At 38.9% G+C, this 23,339-nt stretch overlaps 1 protein-coding gene across 2 annotated transcripts in view; it reads left to right on the top strand.

Moving 5' to 3' along the window:
• LOC139736678 (uncharacterized) overlaps window positions 1-23,339 on the top strand; it is a 77,844-nt gene that overhangs the window by 36,932 nt on the left and 17,573 nt on the right. For both annotated transcript variants that reach the window (XM_071647428.1, XM_071647435.1), the window contains exons 4-9: window positions 3,676-3,797; window positions 5,643-5,734; window positions 12,851-12,880; window positions 16,065-16,157; window positions 17,151-17,267; window positions 17,845-17,940. In XM_071647428.1, the coding sequence (XP_071503529.1) occupies window positions 3,676-3,797; window positions 5,643-5,734; window positions 12,851-12,880; window positions 16,065-16,157; window positions 17,151-17,267; window positions 17,845-17,940 (550 nt within the window). The remainder of the gene's footprint in view (window positions 1-3,675; window positions 3,798-5,642; window positions 5,735-12,850; window positions 12,881-16,064; window positions 16,158-17,150; window positions 17,268-17,844; window positions 17,941-23,339) is intronic.

Below are 23,339 nucleotides of genomic sequence, written 5' to 3' on the forward strand. Positions count from 1 at the left end.
CACAGTAACACCAGCTGGTGTGGTCTCTTATTGAAGCTCGACGAGTGTTAAACCATTGATATCAACACCAACAAATATCAAATCAACACCATGTGGTGTCATTTTTGAATTAACACCAGTACAGTGTCAAAATAACACCAGGTACAGTGTCAAATTAACACCACGAAGTGTCAGGTGAACACTTTTCAACACCATCACAGTGCATTTTCAACACCTGTGGGTGTGGTTCTTTATTGAAGTTTGATCGGTGTTAGATTTAACACCCGTTGTGTTAAATCTAACACCGATGTTTTAACAGTGTATATAATTCTATCCTAACCTATTCCTAATGTCCTTTGACCTTTATCCACTGCATCCTATTCCCAAGTGATGTATGCATCACATTCTTTCATATACCGGCAAAATGTTGTTATGCGTGAAGACATGGTTACTAAAATTAAGTCGACCGTGTCTGAAGAATATGAAAATACATCTTCATAACAAAATTTAAAATTGTGAATAACTGAACAATACCGTAAGTACAATTGTCAATAGCACAGTTAGAAAGTTTGAACCCAGCATAAATACTTCAGATTTTAATGCCTTTTATCAATTTCCAATAGTTTTCAGATTTTAGATTTTCTTACTTGAATATTCATAGACATGCATGAATATTCATGACGTATTTAAACCAATATTGAAGACGTACCGGACCCAATGAAAACATTTTTTTTTTCTTCTTTTTCCTGTCGATAAAGTCTGTTTCACCTCCGGAATTCTTTTTCTTTCTTATCACTGACATTACTCTAGTTTTATATATAGCGCTTTGCTTTTATCTAAATGTTTACTTGTGTATCATTACAAAGTACAAGTGTTTGCGGTTATTCATTTTATTGTTGAAGTTTTAATAGAAACGGTCCGAACATTTGGATGTTTAGATGGTTGTTACAGAACAAGATATATCCTACTCCACGAAAATCATTCCTCAGCAACGTCAGTGTTTCTGGAGAGAAGTTTAGTGATATCTTATTTCAAGCTTGAACTTCAAATGTCTTTATCATTTATCATAGTGTAAGTCTGTTGAACCTTCTTGATTTCCATTCTTTCTAATAATTGATACTACCTTTTTCTTTTCTGTCTAGCGAATTGTCTCTCTCTCTATCTGTTCATATGTGTATGAATATAAAATTTGAGATATTCAAAAGCAAAGTAAAACAAAGTGGTCCTGAAAAAATGGGTCCTTACAAACCTTTTATTAGGACCTCCTTTTTTTTCAAAACTAATGTTCATCAATTAAACTTTGAATTCCTCGCAGAATAATACGCTCTTTCATATTTCATATAGGAGGTTTCTCATTATGTCATACAATAAAAGTTTGAAACGCGAATTCCCATCTCAGCCAAAAACTGTACAATCCCTTTAAGTTAAATCGCTTGAAATTAACGACAACCAACAGCAATATTGCAGCTACTTGACGAGTCAAATCATTGACGAGTTGCCGGGTTACTGAACGCAACACGACTCGACTGCATCAACAGCGTGCCATATAGATCATTCATAGATCTTATACATTTTGTAGCACGTAGAAATCGAAACACTGCTATTAAAGTAAAATAGAGAAAAGTCGCTATTAAACACACAGGTATAAGTAGAAATTGATTCACTGTTATTAAAGTGAAATAGAGAAAAGTCGCGATGAAATACACGGGAAGAGATAGGGAGAGAAGTGGGCGGGAAGGAGATATTTGTGTTTGCTCAAGTTTAAGTCCCACAGCTCCCCTGGATTTTATTTGCGGAAACGAGGTGTGATTGAGATTTTTGTCTGACTGAGTGTGGGGGAGAGAGCATGTAGACTTCAGGGAATACAGTTTCAGTGGAGGGGAATGAATTCGACATGGCTAATTTCGGTTCCACCCCGTTATTTACGGATCGAGTATTATGTGAGGGCATGAGAGATGCTGAAACGTGTAGAAACAGAGTTGCTTTGTTTTGCTCTGTGCTTTGTTTTTTAAAGGTTTCATTTTTCAAGAGATCTTCAGTAAAAATCTTCAAATTAGGAACGACTACGTTCAGCACATGGTTATGACAACACGTGTGGTTATAGGCAATGTGTTCTGTAACCCGCACGCTCGTGATACCTGATTAATATGATGATTAAAAACATGCAAAGTTGTTTGTAACTGTATATCAAAAAAGTACAGATTTCAATGAAAAGAAAGTTCTGATTTCTAAGGCCAATAGATACGGAGAAACGTAAAGGTGTCTAATTTCGATGTAACTTTGACTAATATAACAAGCACAGGGTGGTAGAACGGGGGGGGGGGGGGGGCTGGGGGCTGCAGCTCCCCCTGCCAACCTTGTTGTATGTGGAAAAAAAGATCGGGGGAAAAACACATCGGAACAACTAAAACATATCGGAAAATGATATAACAACACCCCTATGACTTTTCGAAAGTTTCGTTCGTACATTCTTCCCGTCTTTGAATTCAATATCAAATCCAGACAGTTGCATCCGTATTGTAAAATGGAGAATTGCTGCTAGTTGAAAAGAGAGGAAGCAAAGTACAAGAAAACCTTCAGTATTTTGTTCTGAGATTTCAGTTATCGTATGCAAGAGAGCAACAGATGGAAAGATATCAAATATGATACTTTATTAATGCTATATATAGAGTCACACACGGCCGGGTCACAAAACGGATTTGATCCGGGTGAAAATGAGCCGGAATTGTCCCGGAATGGAGGGTAATTTATGCTACAGTCACACACGGCCGGATTTCGAACTGGGTCCATAAGGAATTATAATCGTATCGACCCGGTTCGAGCCGAAGAAACCCATATTTACCCGTATCGAACCGCATAAAAATCCGCTTTTTAAATCCTTAACTGAATCCATTTCGACCCCTATCGACTCGTGTCAACCCGCTTCGACTCGTACCGACCCGGATGTAAACCATGTCGTCATCCGTTGCATTGAAGGCAATGCGGTATACGGCAAGGGTCCATACGGTTTTAACGCTGCGGGTTGCAGTGGGTCGACACGAGTCAACGCGGTTCAAACCGGGTCAATTCAGATATCAATACGGAATTGAAATCCGTGAGGAAATTTTGAACATGACCAAAAAATTTTCACCGCCGTATCGTAGCCCCTGGAATCCATCAGAAATTGACACGGGTTACGATGCGGGTCGATGCGGGTCAATGCGGGTCTCTACGGCTCGAACCGGGTCGATGCGGCTTTAATTCCTTATGGATTCGGTACGAAATCCGGCCGTGTGTGACTCTAGCATAAGACATCGAGCATGTGACTGTGATTGCGACTCTATTTCTTTTTCGCCTGCCTGATGTATTGATATGTCTGTCACGTTTCCTTTTATAATCAATATCATTATTTAGTGAGCGTAAATTACGATTTAGGTGGTTTTTTTAAACCTATATATCTGTATTGATATTACTGTAAATACTACTGTAAGGTGGGAATGAGGATTCATATTTTGTTTGTTTGGTTGTTTGGTGTTATTTCAGCGTTTTTCATCATTTCGATTCAAAATAACATCATGAATAGTATTTTTCTTACATTTCAATACAAAATAACATCAATATTGTATATGATATGTATATGTATATGTTCTGTACTGCTGAGAAATTAGACCGACCTTCCTTTCACTGCATTTTTTTTCTCTCTTCCCCGCATCACAGATGGTTTGGTCCGACACGAATCGCGTCGGATGCGCGACGCAAATGTGCAGCGAGCTCATACTCCCACACAGCACAATGACAATTGAAAACGCACTCCTCCTCATCTGCAACTACGGACCCGGGTAAGAAAAATGAAAAAACAATGTCATTTAAAAGAAAAAAAAAAACATCAACAGACAGACGTGAACTTTAAAGGGATGACATACTATTGGTGGAGATGAGGATTGGGCTTTTAACTTTTTGCAAGGTATACAGAAACCACTTATCAATCCTTAGTACGGAGCAAGCCATTGTAAAAGGAATTCAAAGTTTATATTATGATGAAAATCGGTTTTTGAATGGCTGGGACATCAATAAAAAACAAACAAACAAACAAAGTAAAACAAAGCGATCCTAATAAAAGGTGGTTCCCACTTTTTATTAGAATCGCTCTGTTTTTGGATATCTCAGCCACTTTCAAAAACCAATTTTCATCAAATAAACGTTGAATTCCCCTTGGAATTACATCCTCTTTCACATTTCATATGAAGTTTCTCATTATCTCTCACAAAAGAAGAAGAAGCTAGAAACCTGAAATAAGGTCTCAACCAGAACTATATACCATCCCTTTAATGAAGGTACTAACATTATATGTTTCACATTTCCAACTCTGTATCAATGCATCGCTGTATGACCAAGGAGGTATACCCCCTTGGTATGACCAACACTCCGTTTGCCCTGATGTCTTTTTTTTTAAGGGGAGGGGGGGGGGGGGAGTCTTGAACGTAAATACTTCCTTGCCTCCCTAAACATGGAATTAATAATGGTCTAATGATTTTACAATGTGAACATGAGATTATGCTACAATGCGTTATATATGCGTTTTCTTTCGAGAAACTGGTTATAGTGACCCGTGTTCTATTTTGAAATGATTTAAATGATTACAATGTTTCTAAATAATACCTGTATTTTCCCCTGTGTGCTCGGATAGCGCTATTACCTGCGCACGTGCCTTAATGACTTCCTAGTACCGCTTATTTCCAATCAAAATCCCGCTGGAAAACTAAAAAAGTGACGTTCCACGAGAGACGTGTCAAAGAATAACTCATTTGGAGGGCAAAGCCCGCCCGCCCCTTCTCAAAACAAATTCCCCTGGCGCAATAATTAAATTTCTTCTTTAAAAAAGAAGTAGAAGCAAGAACCAATCATATTGTTTGTCAACCTCTTGGTTGTTTGCTTGTTTGTTTGTTTGTTCGTTAGTAATTACTTGGAACATTATTCTAAACAAATTTTTCGTCGAATGCTATGTCAACAGAATTAAATGGAGCCCTCATAATAGTAATTAAGATTGTCTGTTATGCTTTCGTAAGAATTTGCGGTCACACACACACACAAAAAAAAACAAACAAACAAACAAACAAAACAAAAACATTGAGATGATACAATATACATATAAACCGTTCTCCCTTTATACTGGATTTGTTTTGTGTCATGTTCCCACTGTTACGTTTTCCAGCTAAAAAAAAAAAAAAAAAAAAAATGGGTTTCATGACAATTGCTCCAATGCTTCAATGTGACAATTGCTGCAATGATTGATAATATCTGCTCGCAAAGCCAGATATAAAAGCTACCGACAGTCATAACCCTAACCCTGAGAATCCAGTGACTACTGGCATTTTTAACACTACAGACTCAGAAGTATGAGCAGAAAATAAAGGTTTTATGCTGTTGTGCTGCCAGGTGCACTCTGTCATCAGAAAATGCTAGTTAGAAGTTAGAGTTAAAGTGAAAGAGAATGATGATACACGCACCTCGTACACCCCTTCCAAGAACTGCAAATGCGGTGGAAAATCAAATGTCAGATCGCAGCATGCTTGTGATCAAGTGCTCGAACATGACACGTATCCATGTGTTTGTTTGTTTGTTTATTTGCAACACCGCCGTGATAATCGTGCACAATTATTCCTTTCTCCCACTTGTTTTCACAGCGGGAATTTTGTCGGTCGCAAGCCCTACGAAATCGGGAAACCGTGCACGCGATGCGCTTCGGGATCGGGAAAATGCAACGATGGACTGTGCAGTAAGTATCTATTCGGTTGAACAGTATTGTATCGATCCGTAACAAACACTCTTCCAAGAAAACTATACTCACTGCTGACAGGAGCAACAGCTAGAATTAATGAAAATTTCATCAAACTGGGATAGAATATTAAGATTATCATATACAACCAATTGATATTATGGGAGCATCATGGTCACAGTGGCTGAGAACGAGGATTTGTGAACAGAAGGTCTGGGGTTCGAATCCTGCTCACTGCGTTCATCTTTGGACAAGATGTTTTGTCCAGGTGTAAAAAATAGGTATATCTGGAAAAAAGCTGGGGTAGAAGAAATAGCACTGCACACTGGAAGATCTGTGTTGACACTGAAGAGGCTATACCCTGGATAAATAGAACCACACTTGTATAATTGTATAAGCGTTTTGGGCCTTGTGGGAAAAGCACAGTATAAATAATAGTAATAATAATAATGATAAAAATAATTATTGGAAGTCATCTGTCTCTCTGTGCTCACCTCAGAAGGGTCACTAACGCTGCTATCCTATTCTTAAACACATTAATATACAATGTACCATTTTCAATAACTTCACTTTTTCTCGAAAAGCAGGTTAAATTGGTCGAAACTTTGTGAAAGATTTAGCAGCACTAATTACATGATGTATACGTGTTTACACTAACTTCCAAGGAGAAAATATTGATCATTTCTTAAACATGCACGACAGCCCCCCCCCCCACACACACTGACGATTATTATGCACTCACGCACGTTTGAGCGTGTGTGTGAGCGTGCGTGTGCATATTTGTTGTTCGAATTTTTGATAATTACAGTGTACGACTAAATGGAAGTCCAACACTAATGACGTCAATCAGGGACCACTCAGGATGTATGACATTATGCGTTATATCTATCAGTGTCTATTATACGGGTGATGTTCGTTATTCCGAAGGTTCGTTGACCCTAAAATGAAACAGGTTTCGCTATTCCGAAGCTTCGCTATTCCGAAACACACAAATTCCGTATTCCTAGAGGTTCGTTAATCCGAAAATGAAAACGTGTTCGTTAGTCAGAACATTTGTGGCGTTATTCCTAAGGTTCGTTAATCCGAAATTGAGATAAGGTTTGTTAAATCCGAAAATGTGGAAAAGATGCATACTATTACGAACATTCGGAGTAACGGATCGTAACCGGGACCCCAATTTACGCGTGTAAATGTAATAGAACGACACTTTCACGAAGTATTCCAGGAACTCTGATGTATAAACTTTCCTTTCATGACATTTATCAGCTGCTACGGAGAGGCCTTCAAGAGGCTGCATGTGCTGTCTTGAAGATCCCATACAGTTGTGTTTTTCTGTCACAACTTAGTAGCTCGTTGTCGTTGTTATACGCAACATTTTTATCGCCGCATTTTGGCGGCATCCATCACGATGAATACCTGCTGGCGCATGAACCTTTCTGCACTGAGATGTAAAAAAAAACAACAACAACTTTGGTTCTCCATCTCAAAAATTATTGTATCAGGCATTTTCGTTTTGATTTTGCGCGAGGGCGAGACACCGTCTGACTCTACATACTTGTCACAAAAATATCTTTGGAGCCAAAGTGTCGAGCATTAACATGGTTAAGGTCAATCGGCTCCCATATTTTTTTTCTACCCCATGTCCTCTTCATCGTATAGAGGAGTTTATCATAAAGAAGCAGAAGAGAGAATAGATAGATCTTGGGATGCTCCCAACACGTGACCCCTGTCATATCATGTGACCAAGGTTGCCATTATTGTCCCTGCGGGGTAGCAGGCACCTCAACTTTAGTGTCCTCCAGAAGAGGGATGGAGAGGGAAAGAAGTGGAGGGGGGGGGGAGGGGGTGGGGAGAAAGAGAGTGAAAGAAAGAAAAGGAGAGGATAACAGATGGAAACAGACATAGGTAGATTATATATAGACAGAAAGAATTGTATATAAGTAAACAGTACAATTCAATTTAAGTTATTAATTTCAAATATTCATTTTTCTTCCAACAAAACATAACACAAAGTAAATCATTTCATAAGCATATATACATTACAAAGTACGAAAAATAAACGATAGTCAACAAACTAATAATGATATGCATGCATACCGGAAAATACTAAGTTATGTTTATAGGGGAAAAGGAGAACTTAGGGGTCCACCAAAAAGCAATGCTTGTAGATTGTGGACCACTCAAGAGTTTCTTCAAAAATACTTACTGTAATTACAAATACATAACACGTAAGTAATTAAGACAGAATGGAACAAACAACAGAGACACAACAACATGACATGGTAGATAGATAAATCGATAGATAGATGGATGAATAGATAAATCGATAGATAGGTAGAAAGATTGATAGATAAATCGATGGATAGGTGAATAGATAGATAAATTGAGAGACAGATAGATAGATAGATACATACATAGATAGATAGATAGATAGATAGACAGACAGATAGATGAGAGTACGCATGTTTTCATATTAGAGTGAGAGATAGAAGTAGAGAGATACTACATCAATATTAGCCATCAGAGCATTATGAACCACGAGTTGCCCACCCCTTTGGGTGACAATTCGAACTTGAACTTGAACTTGAACAAGCAGGAGCTCACGTCTGGGTGCGAAAGTTCAAAACTATTTGAACATGTCTTTTATAGGAGACACCTCTGCAGTGCCAATTCTTATAGGACCACATACTTTAATTGACTGCAAGTCCTATCGTAGCTAATTAAACGGCAATCGGGGCTTTCAGGGTGCTTTGGTAGGTTGTAACAACAAAATGTTATCAGTGTCTGGCGGCGTAACTGAATCCGTAATACTACCGTGAAAGGTATGATATAGTTCGCGTTTTAACTTTTAGTTTCTAAAAATTTACACCAATAAGCTTAATAAGGGCATGAATTTCACGTAAAGAAAATGGTATACAAGAATATGCGTGACTTGCTTCTGATACCACGCCAACGACTTCATTTAAGGCAGAGCGTATTTTTCCCCAATCATGAAAAATCATTCTCTTGACATTTGAAATTCGTCGCCTGACAAATAATGCTCTCGTTCTCTCTTTCTTGTGTCATACCAGCAGCCTGTGTTTTGTCGTTTTAAAACATGCTGAAGATCATCGTCTCAATAATGAGCGCGGGACTTGAAACAGTTGTAAATCAACAGAAGAGTGAGCAATTTTTTATACGTCACTTAAAGCGACCTCGTCGCCATATTTTACTGTGACAAAAAAAAAGCCATCTGTAAACACGCGTCACCCACTCTCTGGGATATACCCAAGTCGTCAACGGAAGGAATCCAGGAGAGTAATTGGGGTCCTCTTATGGTTTTTCTTGTGTGTGAAGTCAAACAAAACATTTGTTTCTTTCTTCCGATGGAAATGAGCAATCACGTGCTTTTTTAGTTTTCATCTTAGAGAGTTTTCTTTTTTTTTTTACCTGTCTCGAAAAAAAGCGATTGTTTATGACGTGTTTCGGCAAACGTAAACTGGGATGACCTTTAGCCAAGCGGGGTGCTTCTCCCGTGGAAACTCCTCGGAGGAAGCCGAGAGTTTGGTCGGTGATGTCTCATCTCATCTAATCCTAATGAGCGAGAGAGTCTCCTCTTCTCAAATTCTCCTTTCCACTTTTTTTACCGTCTTCGTTTGGAAGCAGCTGTCAGTAGCAACATCGAGTGACAGTGCGTTAAAGGGATGGTATAGTATGGTATTGGTTGAGATGAGGATTCAACTGAGATATCTAAAAACAAAGTAAAGCAAAGCGATCCTCATCAAAGGTGGACCCCACTTTTTATCAGGATCTCTTTGTTTTGGATATCTCAGCAATTTCAAAACCAATTTTCATAAAATAAACACCAAATTCCTCTTAGAATTACATGCTCTTTCATATTTCACAAGAGGTTTCTCATTATCTCATAAAAAAGTTGGAAACCTGAAGCCCCAATCTCAACCAAATCTATACAATCCATGTAAAGGACTGCCCCTATATTTCTCCATTCAATTGAAATTAATTTTCTTTCTTTAGACAAAAACATACATATCACTCTCTTTATGTAACATGAATAAGGTAATCGAGACAATGTGAAATGAACAGAATGTACAACAAAAGTAAAAATTGATAGTATTGATGCATTGTAATGAATACTGAAGGGACCAACGTGAAGGACACAGTAAGCAATGTGCAAAAAAAAATGGACTTACCCACTGAATATCACAATGAAGAAAAAGAGTCATGAAATAATGAGCGAAGAAATGAAATAGCAGTCAGTTGGATAGGAAATTGATGTGACTCTCAGGGTACCAAGCACATCAGTCGTGGTTAAGTCATTGATGAATGTATCAATAGTCATGAAATCAAGCTTGTCCTAATCAAGATTGTTATAATCCCCCCTCCAGAACACCTCGAAACGGAATGTTTTCCCCCAAAAGTGCGCATAATTATGCAAATGACTCACCGTATCCTTCTCTTCAGCCCCATTGTATTCCTGATTTGACGAGGAAAGCTACATTGATTACCCCATCCATAGCTCTGAATTGAAGACATTTTTTTTATTTTAGACCACATCTAAAACGTTTGGCTGAGGAGTAAAGTTTTTAAGAGAGTGTAAATGTTGCCTGCCACATTTCCAACTATGAACTTGTACTTTTAGCGAGGGTAATCCACGTCGTCTTCTGTGAACAAAAAACAAACAAGCAAGCTAACTAACGAATTCCTTTTTACTCTTCATCTTTTTTTTCTCGACATCTTCTGACATTCAAGAAACATCAACACATTACTAAGCATTCTGCATTGAGACATTGATGGTATTCGAACCACACGGATGCCAAAGCTACGACGATAAAAATACTGATCAAAACTCATCTTCACTCCAACCCCTCGCTACTAGCTATATTCACCACTTAATCTGTATCGATTGGCACCCACAGAACGAGAATTGACCCTGAAGAAAGACCTACATAAAAAAAAAAAATGGGGAAAAAGGTATAAATTACGGCTCAGAAAGAGAGGGAGAAATTAGGGCACGTGAAGGCTGACGATGAACCAAGTTTAAGTGGAGGATATTTCTCAACGCTTTCGGTGGTTTCCCAAGAGGGTTTGGGTATATTTTCTATCATAATAGCTATAGGGGGAGGCAGTTCATTTGGCGCGCGCGGATACTATAGTACTCTTCGCGGTGTTTCAGTCGGCGTCAACGGTGACGGTTTCTGAATTCTGGTCGTTAAGTCTCGAGTATGAGTCAGGGTAATTAATTAATCCGTCTCCATTTGAGACAACTGAAGAAGAATTAATCCTGAGAAGGATCTTGCATGAGCAAGAAGAAATGTGAATCTGCTGCTTATCAGCAGAAACAACAAAAAAAAAGTGAGGGTAAACGTGTATGAAGACAGCAGTATCGAAATAGAAGATGTTTTACAACGCGGCTTTCCAAATCTCTAATGAGGCTCTGAGAGCGCTCTTTTTCACAGTGGTTTGGATCGGTAATCTGGCGTTGATAGTTTGTTTGTTTGTTTGTTTGTATGTTCATTTGTTTGTTTTTCATGCCGCGTCAAGAATGGCAAGAGTCTAGCAAGACAGTTGCTGATCCGTCTCGATTGAGTGCTGAAGATATTTTTAATAGAGAGAAGACACATAAGTCATGGATCAGCGAACAGTGGAAGACAATAATGATTGGTTGATGAAGGTCATTGATGTATGGATCGCGGATAATACTATTTGGTAACTCTTTCGGTGGTATTCTAAAACTTGAAATTGGCTCTGACAATACGTAATTGCTAGAGAAACAGTTGATTTCGGATATTATTCAGTCTTTGGTTCTGAGACAGCATGACAGGATCCACGAGGGCTTGGGATCAGTCTGACCAATCTATATTACCGCGATTTGGGCAGACACTTATTTCGGCTTCAAAGAGTCACCGAAAATTTCTCTCACATCCGAGCGGTATAAAGATTGTAAGCTCACTTGATGATTGCACGTTTGAAAAACTTAAAGCCGCGCAGTTAAAAGCAGTTCAAGTATAGCTGTGGCAGGAAAGGAAAATGGCGAGGCGACCTTCCAGACGAACCGAGCGTCCCCCTCTTCTGGGTCACTTGTGTTTCCTACAATTCCCCCATTGCATTAATCTACTAATAACTCTCCTTATCCATGCACCCCCCCCCCCCCCCCCTAGATAGTGTTAAGTTCAAATTGAAATGCAGTCAAACGATTTTTCCCCTCAATCATACTCCGGTTGTACCCACTCTGACCCCCTTAATGGCAGGCACTACCTCGGGGCGATGCACACGATAAAGCTCGCGGTCCCAGAGCGCAGACCAATTACAGGTCAAAATGCACGCATATCGCCCAGCCGAGTGCGCGTGGGTTCGACGTGCGAACTTGACCGTCCGCCGTGCACTCCCTTCCTTTTATTTCCGTGCTATCATAATTCTTCGAGATCCCATTAATAGGCTGAGTGTGTGAATCTTTATAAACAAGTAAAGAAACAAATAAACAAACAAACAACGGAAAATGAAAGGGAAAAAATGACTGAATCAGGAAATTAGGAGAATGTATAACCTGATACCAAGACTTGTTCCTTGCCCACTTTCTTTCTTTCTTCTCTGGTTTGGTGTTATCTGTTGGTTTGTTCTGTATTACTACGACCTTTCCCGAAACAGCTTTTCCGACATGTGTACAGGACTTTGCTTTTTTTTTTTTTTTGGTTAAATTATTGTGATACTGTCTTTATTAGAACTTTGAACTGTGATACTGTTTTTATTAGAACTTTATTAGAACTCATACATTTTTTTTCCCGTTAAGTTAGCCCGATGAGCTGTTCATTCGTTAATCAAGATCATTTTTAGTTGTCCTCGAAATGAATATACCTCCCTCCCCCCCCCCCCCCTCTCTCTCTCTCTGTTGTACCACCCGCGTGTAGACTTTTATTGAAGTCATCGTTTTAGAATAAAAGTCTTGATAGTTTAAGGTAGTGTGTAATGTTTCTGAAGGCCTGGAATCGTTTTATTTTGGAAGTCTTCTATCGTTCATACGCCAAGTGTCTTGAGATTATTGGTACAATACAAGCGCCTTGGACTCGTGTGAGACATGTCTTGGTGACCTTTGACCTTTCTCTTTTGTTTTACCCGCAGGCGACTGTGACCTCAGCGAATCAACATGCGGTGAGTTCACGAGGGTGGCCGAGTTTTTTTTATGGCTTTTACATTTTTCCTAGACGTTATAATACTATCGCCATTTTGACTTTTATAGAAATGTACTGCTTACGTTAAAAGATTAATTTGCTTACCAGGGAAGTTGGGTTTTAAGAATTATGGTGAATCTGAATAAAAAGAACATTCAAATGAAGAAATTGATAACCGTGAACGGATGAGCGCGGCGCGGTATCTGACATGATATAATTGCCACTTGATAATATTGTGACACAAAATGCCATTTTAGTGTCTGTCTTGTTTGGAACATGCAGCGTCTGTGATCTAAATGCAGTTTTCTGGAAGGAGCTGACTTCTTCTCTCCTTCCTGTACATAGTTATGATTTGTCAGGGATCTTACATTTTTCTACACGTTCTATCTAGTCCATCCCTTCCGATATATTACAAAAGAATCATATCAGTAGATACTTTGTTTACGAAACAAATTTAGTGTTTCGACAAAAACACTTTGATTACAAACGCAATCTCTGGGGCTCTTATAGCGAATGACTTTCTGCGTATAAATCAGGTGGTTATAACTTTTATTTCTTGCACTTCGTCTCTGTATTCGTGATGTGTTTTATATTTTACATTTCACTGTTTGGTAGTCAAGATATTTTCGTGGGTGTAAATGACTTTGTTTTCACAGCTCATATTTATATATAGCGTTGTGTATGAGGTGACGTCAACAAGCACATCGTAATAATATTGCAAGGCCACGATCTTACGTATAAAGGAGTGATTACGTATAATGAAGTTTCTAGGAGTAGGTGTAGGTGGAATGCGTCTGGTACGCCAGCAGTTTTCTCTGAGTACAGTGCACTTGGCAGATCCGTGACGGAACTTAGCTGCACAAGGCGATTAATTTGATTTTGAAAGCGACCGCTCTGACCTTGACATTCTGACTTCTGGCGTTTTAAATGGCGTGAAAGAAACGTCATTCAAGATTGGATCGATTGCTTTTAATCAGGGTGAAATCATATAGCGCCCGGGGAGTGTGCTTTGACAAATGTGTTTACCCTACCACTTAGTAGCACAAAGATAGTTGATATGACTTAAAGAGTTACTTCGGCAGCCTTTGTGTAGTATTCGTAAATATTCAAGGTTTAACAACACTATACATTTTAAAGGAGCGTTCAATCATGCTTAACACATAACTGATACAAACAGAAAAGGAAATAACTTACACCGTATATAGATACAGTCCATTTTATGCTTGCCGCAAAAATATAATACTTTCCAGACAATTACAAATATTCTATTTCATCTTTGTATCCCCCTTTATCGGTGGGCATACATCGAAATATGAAAAAAAAAATCCACTGATGATTTCACTGACGAGGGCCACCATCAATGTTATGCACGATTAAAAGAAAGGTCTGCATCTATAAAAGTTTTTTCATCTATTCGGAAGGCACCCTAAATTCGGTTTCACGAACATCCATAGCAGTGGTGGCAGCATAATATACAACGCTTGATAATAAAACTTAAACGAAATGTATAGTTAGTTGCTCATGAATTATCTCTACCTGTCTATTTTCTCTCTCTTTTCGTTCATTATGATCATGATGATGGTGACAATGGTGGTATATATTCACCACTTTCCTGCCTTCTTATGTTCTGTGTTATGTGATCTGTGATATATGAAGATTTTTTTTTATTTTTTATGTTTTACCAATTGTTTTAAAATTTGAAATCAATGTTTTAGGTAACAATGATAATATATAAGGTTTTTTTTTTTGGGGGGGGGGGTGGGGGTGAATGTGACATTGATTGTTGTAAGAGTAATACGTTTGTAAACGGTGGTTTTGTTGTAATGATATCAAGTGTGTGGTTATGATAATGATAATCAATTTTGGATATTGTTAGTGAAGAAAATGAGGTAGAAGTATAAAAAAGTGAAAGTTGGATAATGTAAAGCGGAAAAAAAGGAAAAGAGAGAAAATTAAGAATAAGAAGAACAAAAAGAAGAGAAAAAGGAAAACAGAAGAAGATGAGAAAGAAGTTGAATCTACAGATATTTTTAAAGTAATCGTGATTATTTATGGTAATGGGAATAGTGATGTTAGAAATTGTATATGTATAATGGGAATTGTGTTTTTGTTTTGAATGTCATATTGTGTGACGAATATGATTGATATTCATTTTTCATTCTATGTATTTTATACAATCGTGTACATATTTTATAGTATCGTGCTTATTTCTGTCAAATGTCTGCCATCCAGCCTGCGGGCTGCAATGGACATTACTCAATAAAATACCCTTTCAATTTCAATTTCACTTAAAAATGAAAATCTCTCCATCTATCTCTCACTCTATTTCTCTCTCTATTCGATCTTTGAAAGCTAGCTGTTGTATTTCTTTTTCATCACTGGAAGAGAAGACTTAGCCTGCTTTCCAAGATGTGGGCTGTTTCCCCTCACGTAAATCCTGTCTAATTCAATAGAAGCGTCAAGCTGGGAGAGCATTAAAATCCTGCGAATTATACGCCAGCCCGCGTCGAAAAGGGAATCGCACCTACCGTGAAAACTTGGTCGGTTCACGCGTTACATATCACGTGCTGAAATACAATTTATACAAGTACCGAGAAAAATGTATGCGTGTTGGAATGACCTCTCAAAGTATGGACTTCTATGGACTCATTTGAGGGCCCAGGAAGAAGGAACCCAGTCGCTCGTAATCTTTTGACATAGTGACGAACAATACTAAGATATGTATCCTACTGTATACCTACTTTGTAAAATTATGTTGTCCGGTATTCTTTTTAAACTATCGGATTGCATTAAATCGGAAATTCACATCTAAGTATTATCATATCACATCAGATATAAATCATGGTGTATTCGAATGGGTTATGCATTCATACTTTGAGAGCGATTACATTTTTGGTGCCCCAATTAAAAGATTACCTGGGTAGAGTGGATGTTAATTAATTAATGGCCTTCGTTCACCATGAACTGATGCTTTGGCCAAGTCTAGTGGAACAAAAGTGTCGGAGCAGCCTAAAGATTTGGAAACTGAATTCGAGTTAGCACAGAATGCAAAGGCGCCTAAGTATATCCTCACCCATTCCTCAATGCTCTCCTTTGACGTTCCCTCTCTTATTTCTTCTCATTTCTTCTCTCACACGTTATGATATCCAATTTTTTTTTGGCAGAATGCGCTCTGGATTGTCAAAATGGCGGTACCCTGGATGAGGCAAACTGTCGGTGCACTTGTCCCCCTGGTTGGAGGGGACAGTCGTGTGAAAGTAAGTTAGTTTAGTCTTTTTTATATGATATACAACTTGTCGTATGCCTGTCATCGATGAAAATGTCCGTTACTAGTGAAATCTCTCGGTGTTGTTTTAACATGCCATGATTTGTCTTGAGCAAAACTTTTGCAAGTTCACGTTATACGCTATAGCTTTTGTAATTCAAGGCATCGAGGTTGCATTATTGACGTTCGCATGTAGAATTTGTAGTAATTTCCCATCAGTTTTTGCCGGTTACAGCTCGTTATTCCGAAGGCTCGTTATTCCAAAGTCTCCTTAGTCCGAAGATTCGATATTCCGAAGGTTCATAATTCCGAATTTCATTTTCGGATTAACGAATCTCCGGAATAACGAACCTTCGGAATAACGACACAAATGTTCGGATTAACGAACCCTTTTTCATTTTCGGATTAACGAACCTCTAGGTATAGGGAATTTGTGTGTTTCGGATTAACGACCCTTCGGAATAACGAACCTTCGGAATAGCGAACCTTCGGAATATCGAACAGCACCCGTTTTTGCCATTATCATTTCTAGTACCATTGTTATCATTTGTACTTTCAATGTGATTGATATTATTGATAAAGACTGCCATTATTAAAATTATCATCTTTTCATTACATTCATCATTGATCATTATTATATTTACTATCATTATTTTTGTTATGATCATAATTATTATTCATTATCATAAACATTACTCCTCCTCCTACTACTACTGCTAGTAGTAGTAGTCATAGTAGCAGCAGCAGCAGCAGCAGTATAGTAGTGGTAGTAGTGTTAACATATCTTCATCGTCGTCGACCATTTCATAGCGTTGTTTGCTAACGCCAACCGACCTTTTTCCTTTTCTGTCATTGTTAAATCTTAAAGTTTACTTCCACCATGAGATCATTCATGAAATGCCGCTATAATTGTCAACCCATCATTTCAGTTATGTAAGGGCTTACTTCTAAATTTCTTCTTGTTTCATTCTTGTCATGGTCATAGGCGTGTGCAACAACACTCACGAATGGTGTGGCAACGGCTGGCCCAAGTCGTGGTGCTTCGATGACAGCGACTCCAACGCCGTCGAAGACCTCTGCCCAGCGATGTGCGGGGTTTGTGGTAAGCGCTCGTTCCCTGTTGTATTCTACCCCGTGATTATGACGTCATCGTGACATCATAAAGTCCGAACTGACTTTAAAGGGACTCTTTGTGTTTGTGTTTGTTTTTGTTTTTGAGGGAAAATTACAAATCGCATATCTATAAATCGCATAAAGTTGTCTCTTTCGTCACACTGTCCCCGAAATCGACCCAAGACGGCCATTATTGACGGCAGTACGTACATGTATATTGAATTTTCCATTTCGGGCGAAGTTGGCACCGAACATGGCCAAAAGCCAATCAACAGTCGAAGGAAGTACGATGCCCGATGAATACAGATGCCCTCATGAATATCCCGATTTTAATACGCTCAGAGCCAAATTTGAAGATTTACTTTATCGTGTGTCCATCTTTGCTCAATTTCGGGATAGAGTGACGCCTGTCTTACAAATTTATTATCAAGTCTCTCTGTATGCATATCTAGCGGTCAATTGAAGAGAGAGATGATGAAAAACGCATTGTGTAACGTCAAGTTACAAAGAAATCATTGCAACTTGGATAACTCTAATTCTCGTAAATGTCTGATCTTTCTCCACAGAGTGTGGAGGTCCGGCGTGTCAGAATGGGGGCACTAAATCCGATATAACGTGCCAGTGTGACTGCCCAGCCCCATGGGGAGGTGACGACTGTTCAGGTATATAGCGCCTTTCTTGCTTTCATACTAGCCATCGTTTGCTGTCCTGTTATCTTAACTTACATTTTTTCATCTGGAGAAGTGTCTAGAATATTACCTTGTGTGTTTGTATAGAGATGTCATTTCTGAAAGGTTTGAAGTCCTTTGGCGCCTATCTGGAAGTATAACCTTCCTCAATAATATTGCAAACGAATGGATCATTCCATATGTTCCCTTCCACGCTAGTTTTCATCTATTTTTTTTTCTTTGCGCCAGATAATTATTAAACTGTCTTATCTGCTAGATAGACCGTTTCGCCATACACGATGATAAACTTTCTACTTAAGCACACACAGATACTAACATGACTAACAGTAGCAGTCATAATTGTCATCTCTAAAACTACTCATCCCATCATTGTTATTATTCCTCTGGATTTCATGTGATTTTATGTATATTATTAGACAAAAATTATAAGCTAAGGTATAGCACATCATTACAAGTTCGAAGAATGTCACTCGAATTATGTTGATAAACTGAAAGTCTTTGATGTCAATAATAATAGTTGAATAGAATCGAAGAATCTTTCGAAAGGTGCCAAATGCCGTTGATCTCTTGCTTGTCTGCTGAAAGTGGCCATGTAAATTAAATTCATACTTTTTTGTGCCTGATCTCTAGTAAAGCAAAGCCGCAGTACCGCAGGTAACTGATTATCTTCCCCCGCTACAATTTTTCTGAAAATACCTTCTCTGACTCACTTTCGATACAGTTCGAGACAGTTTATCAAATTGCATGACATTCACTATGAGCACCTACTTTTCAACCTGTTTTATTCTCTTCTCTGAACGACAAGAATGTATAAAGCATGATAAATAGGACCAGCTCTAACAGTACTTGATGCATGCACGATCTGTCGTTCAGCTATAGGTTACTTATATACGAGTATACAATTAGTACTGGTATACATTGAAAAGCAAATGAGCAATAGTTTGCCTGATCCAAGTTCTCGAGGGCGCTGTGCGATTGCATTCTATACGTTGTGCGTTGTCCGTATATTTTCGACAATTTCGTCTTCATGGAAAACCATGGTCAAATTGTAATTGATTACGCTATATTATGTAAGGAATTGTTCTGAGGGCGACGGGATACAATTTTTTTGAGTGTGTATTTTATATCTATTTGTTCATTATTCTGTTCTGTCTTCTTTGAGCAAGTGATAGCCCTTTCAGAGTTTATCAACTTTCAATTTCAATTTCTTTCAATTTTAAGGAGTCTTGCGTACATAGATAAAAATCACAGTATGATACATTACCAAGAAAAGAGAAACACGAAATTTTAGAGAAATATGAAATATACAAAGTACGATATCAATAAAAAATGAACTGTGTCATTAATCTAAATGATACATTGTGTAAATGAAATAAACCCACTGAACTTATTAACGTACACTGCAAAAAGTCCGGTGTTAAATAGTGAACACCGAGCTGGTGTTAAATTTTCGGTGCTCATTTATGGTGTTAAATTAACACCTCCGGGTGTCATTACCAAATTTTAAGCTGTTTTTTGAAGAGTTTCTTAGTAACTGCACTTCTTGTTGATTTTTGATTTAAACAAGACGATCAAGAATTTTACATTAAAATACTAGATTTTTGAAAAAAGGTGAAAATAAATCTACACCAAAGTAACACCAGCTGGTGTGGTCTCTTATTGAAGCTGGACGGGTGTTAAACCATTGATATTAACACCAACAAATATCAAATCAACACCATGTGGTGTCATTTTTGAATTAACACCAGTACAGTGTCAAAATAATACCAGGTACAGTGTCAAATTAACACCACGAAGTGTCAGGTGAACACTTTTCAACACCATCACAGTGCATTTTTAACACCTGTGGGTGTGGTCCCTTATTGAAGTTTGATCGGTGTTAGATTTAACACCCGTGGTGTTAAATCTAACACCGATGTTTTTACAGTGTATATATAAGAGAGCGCAAGAAAGCGCAAGAAATGCACAAGTGAATGAGAAGTCTGATCCGCCCTCTTCGTTGCATACATAATGCATCCAGCCACATTACGTTAGCCCAAATGGTCCACGGTCACAGACGCAAATAAGAACTAGACCTTGTAATTGGCAAAATTTAATAGAGGCACTATAGGGATCCCCATATAGCGTTGTTGCAATGACATTATAGCTGTGGGTGTCTGCTATAGCAGCTGCGAATAAACCACGTGATGAAATATGGTCACATGATCAGACTCAAAGACAGACGACGCTTTGTACCGGAGAGCGAGGTAACGAAATGAATGCCTGCAAATTTCTGTATGTTTAAGTGAAAGATCACTTTTTTGCCTCCAAGTAGAATAAAGGATATTGATCTAACCGTTTCATCTTAAAGAAAAAAAAAATGAGAGAAAGAGATAGCGCCGCATTTAAGGGAAAATTTCGTGCGTCTTTCATTATCTCCGAATGCGTTTTATTTATTTTTATCTATGTGTTTTATACATAATGTTTCATTACTTATTTACTTCTTCATGTCTGATCATCATGTTATGTTATATCTTTGTTCTTATTCTTTTCTTTCTCTCTTTACGGTGTACTCATAGATTGAAAGCCAGCATGTAGTCTATCTATTATTGGAACTTGACTATATCTATGCCATTCGTTATGCTGGTTTCTTCTGATATATCGTCATCTATGACAGCATGGCTGAACTGATATATTTTGTATAAAGTTAAACACTTTGGGCGGGACTCTTGCGTCTTATCGTATTGGGTAAACCTTCAGTTTTTGCTTTCGTTTTTATTTTGTTTTGCTTTGTTTTGTGGTTTGGGGGATTTGGAGGGGTTTTGTCGGGTTTTTTCTCTCTCAGAGCATCGTCCAGTGCGTTATGTATTTCATACTTCATAGATAGATACTGATCCACGTTTGATTGCAAAACAGCAGAGGTTCTCGGTTCGAGAGATCGTTATTAACTTGTTCGTGTCTGATCCATCAATGTACAGTGAGGAGATGGTTCACGCGCAGCAGCGAAACTCATGATTTATGACGTATTTCGCTGGTGTCACGGTCATGTGGAAGAGGGGTCGATTTGCGCAGTGTGACGGTGTCGCAGCTAGCAGTCGAGGAATTGATAGTCGTGGAAATCAGATCTGAAAGCAAATGACTTCGGCACCAGCGAAACTACCTGCGAATACAGAGAGCACTCTTTTACGGATTTTGTCTCCCATGTATTATCGTGTTTCACTGACTGGCTGTATTATGTTCAATGTTATCATCAACAAGTTAAGTGTTTTATTGCCTGTTAAACTGGTTTTTATTAACACCAACTAGGAGAAAATTGCGGATTAGTGACAAGTGATAAAATCGGATCTTAAAAATGCCAATTACAGCCTTTTGAATGATAGAAATCAAAACCCTGACACATTTGCCCTATTAAATAACTCATTTTTTTAACAACCAAGGTGTTGAAAAGAAGAAAACATCTTGTTTGTTAAATGTACATTAAACGGCATCAGTTTTTTTTTCCTTTGTTCCTATGAGATAGAGTACTTTCTTTCACATCCCCCTAATTTGGATCCAACTATATAGATGATTCTGACATAAGTTGAAATAAGGGGAAAAAACGTGGCACAACAAGGGGGCTTCCGATCACATCCACTCATTTCGTTTAGTGCACCTCTGGAACGGTTCTACTCCGGCTCCGGGATGATTTTAGGCCACAGCGATGACGCCCTTACACTACCTTACGAGATCTCCATCGAACTCCTTCTCCTCCGCTTCCGTCGGTGAGGTCGCTGTCTTCGCACGACCCGACCTCGATCATGTTCTTCGTCATGACGTCACAGAGGGTGATCTGATTAACCAACTCTGTGTTGTTGTTTTTAATGGAAAATGGGGAAATGGGCCCTATAGCTATTGAAAATATTTGCCCCAGCCAGTGCTGATATCAAATCAAACGATACCATAAACAAATCAAGCGATATCATTTTCAAAACCATGCTAATTAACCACGAGAGGGTTCATATTGATAATCATTGTCTCAGTAGAGGGGCTCGTTTTTTTGCTCATTTTCGCTCTGAATATTCCCTGTGATTTACCAACTTAGGCTTATAGACCCTAAAAACAAAGTTTCCCGTACAGTATTCATTCATTCACAATGTTCTCTGCTGCGATCACATATTGAAAAAAGGGCTTAAATTATGTTCTTTAAAAAATGTTAACATAGTTAATTTCAGCTGCCTCTAATCGCTATGGTTTGGACAGTAACCATACGGATCGTTTCATCATACAGCCGACAACACAGACTTAGCATGATTCACGTCAAGCTGTACGACGCTACGCGTCCCCGTTCTCTATCGGAGACCGAAGTGACCCCGCCCCCCTGCAATCAAGATGTGACATTCATCGGATGCCTGGCGCATATCGTGCGGCAGGATGCCGTCTTCAAACGCACATAGCGCGCGTTCCTTCCTTCGATAGCGCCGTCTAACCGTTGCCTTACAAGTCTGGTGTCGTTCGAGATATAAGACAAAGCGCCCCTTTCGACGGCTCGACAGCTCCTAGTCAATTACGCGGTGATTGACCTCCACCTCCCAGATGCGAGGACTTACGATAACTTAAAGGTATAGTTGCGATCTAGTAGCTCCATGATCGCTTATTACTGTACCGCCTTGATATAGCATTATGTCTCCTCATCTCTGCAGCGTCGGGAAAGCCCAAGCACATACCCAGTAATGAGGACAGCCCTAGTATCAGACAAGCTGCAGCTGTCGTGGTCGAGGCCGCAGGAGGTTATGATCTGGGTCATTCTTCTTCCAGGAAGATTGAAATAAAGCACTTTACAAGACCTAACCCGTTTATAAACAAAGGCACACGTGTCACGACGATCACGATACCGACAGTATTTGTTGGACGTACGAGCTGGTTTCGCAGAGAAGCGACGCTCCCAGTTTAAATGCACAGGATCTTGCAAAGTTTGGTTCGATCAGGTTGTACTTGAGCGATATGAAGTTGATATTGGGGTGTTCATCGAAATTATAGCATCATCGTGCTAAGTTGTAAATTTTTAAAAATTTCTGTACAGAGTCAGTTCCATCCTGCATAAACCTCGTTACTAGTCTTTTCGATTGGCATCAAGTCAAGCTACCTTTGAAGAAACAGAACCCGTGAATATCTACGTTCTCGATCGTCATCCTAGGCCTGCAATGAATGACGTTTTGTTCTTGGCAGTCGTTCCCGGTTCTCAAACCTTTTCAACCGGGACGAGGTTCGTCCTGCCCGCTTGCTATTATGCCTATGATTTATCCCGCGCGCATCGTAGGCGAACATGACTCAAAAAATGGTTGATTGAGGTGAATTTCCGACTTCTGCTATACCTTGAAGAGTCGCACACTGCGGAGTTTGGCCATGCCAGAAGG

This window comes from Diadema antillarum, unplaced genomic scaffold, assembly GCF_040938485.1.
Source record: "Diadema antillarum isolate AM-2024a unplaced genomic scaffold, OU_Dant_1.0 scf00000028, whole genome shotgun sequence".
In the NCBI taxonomy this organism is placed as follows: domain Eukaryota; kingdom Metazoa; phylum Echinodermata; class Echinoidea; order Diadematoida; family Diadematidae; genus Diadema; species Diadema antillarum.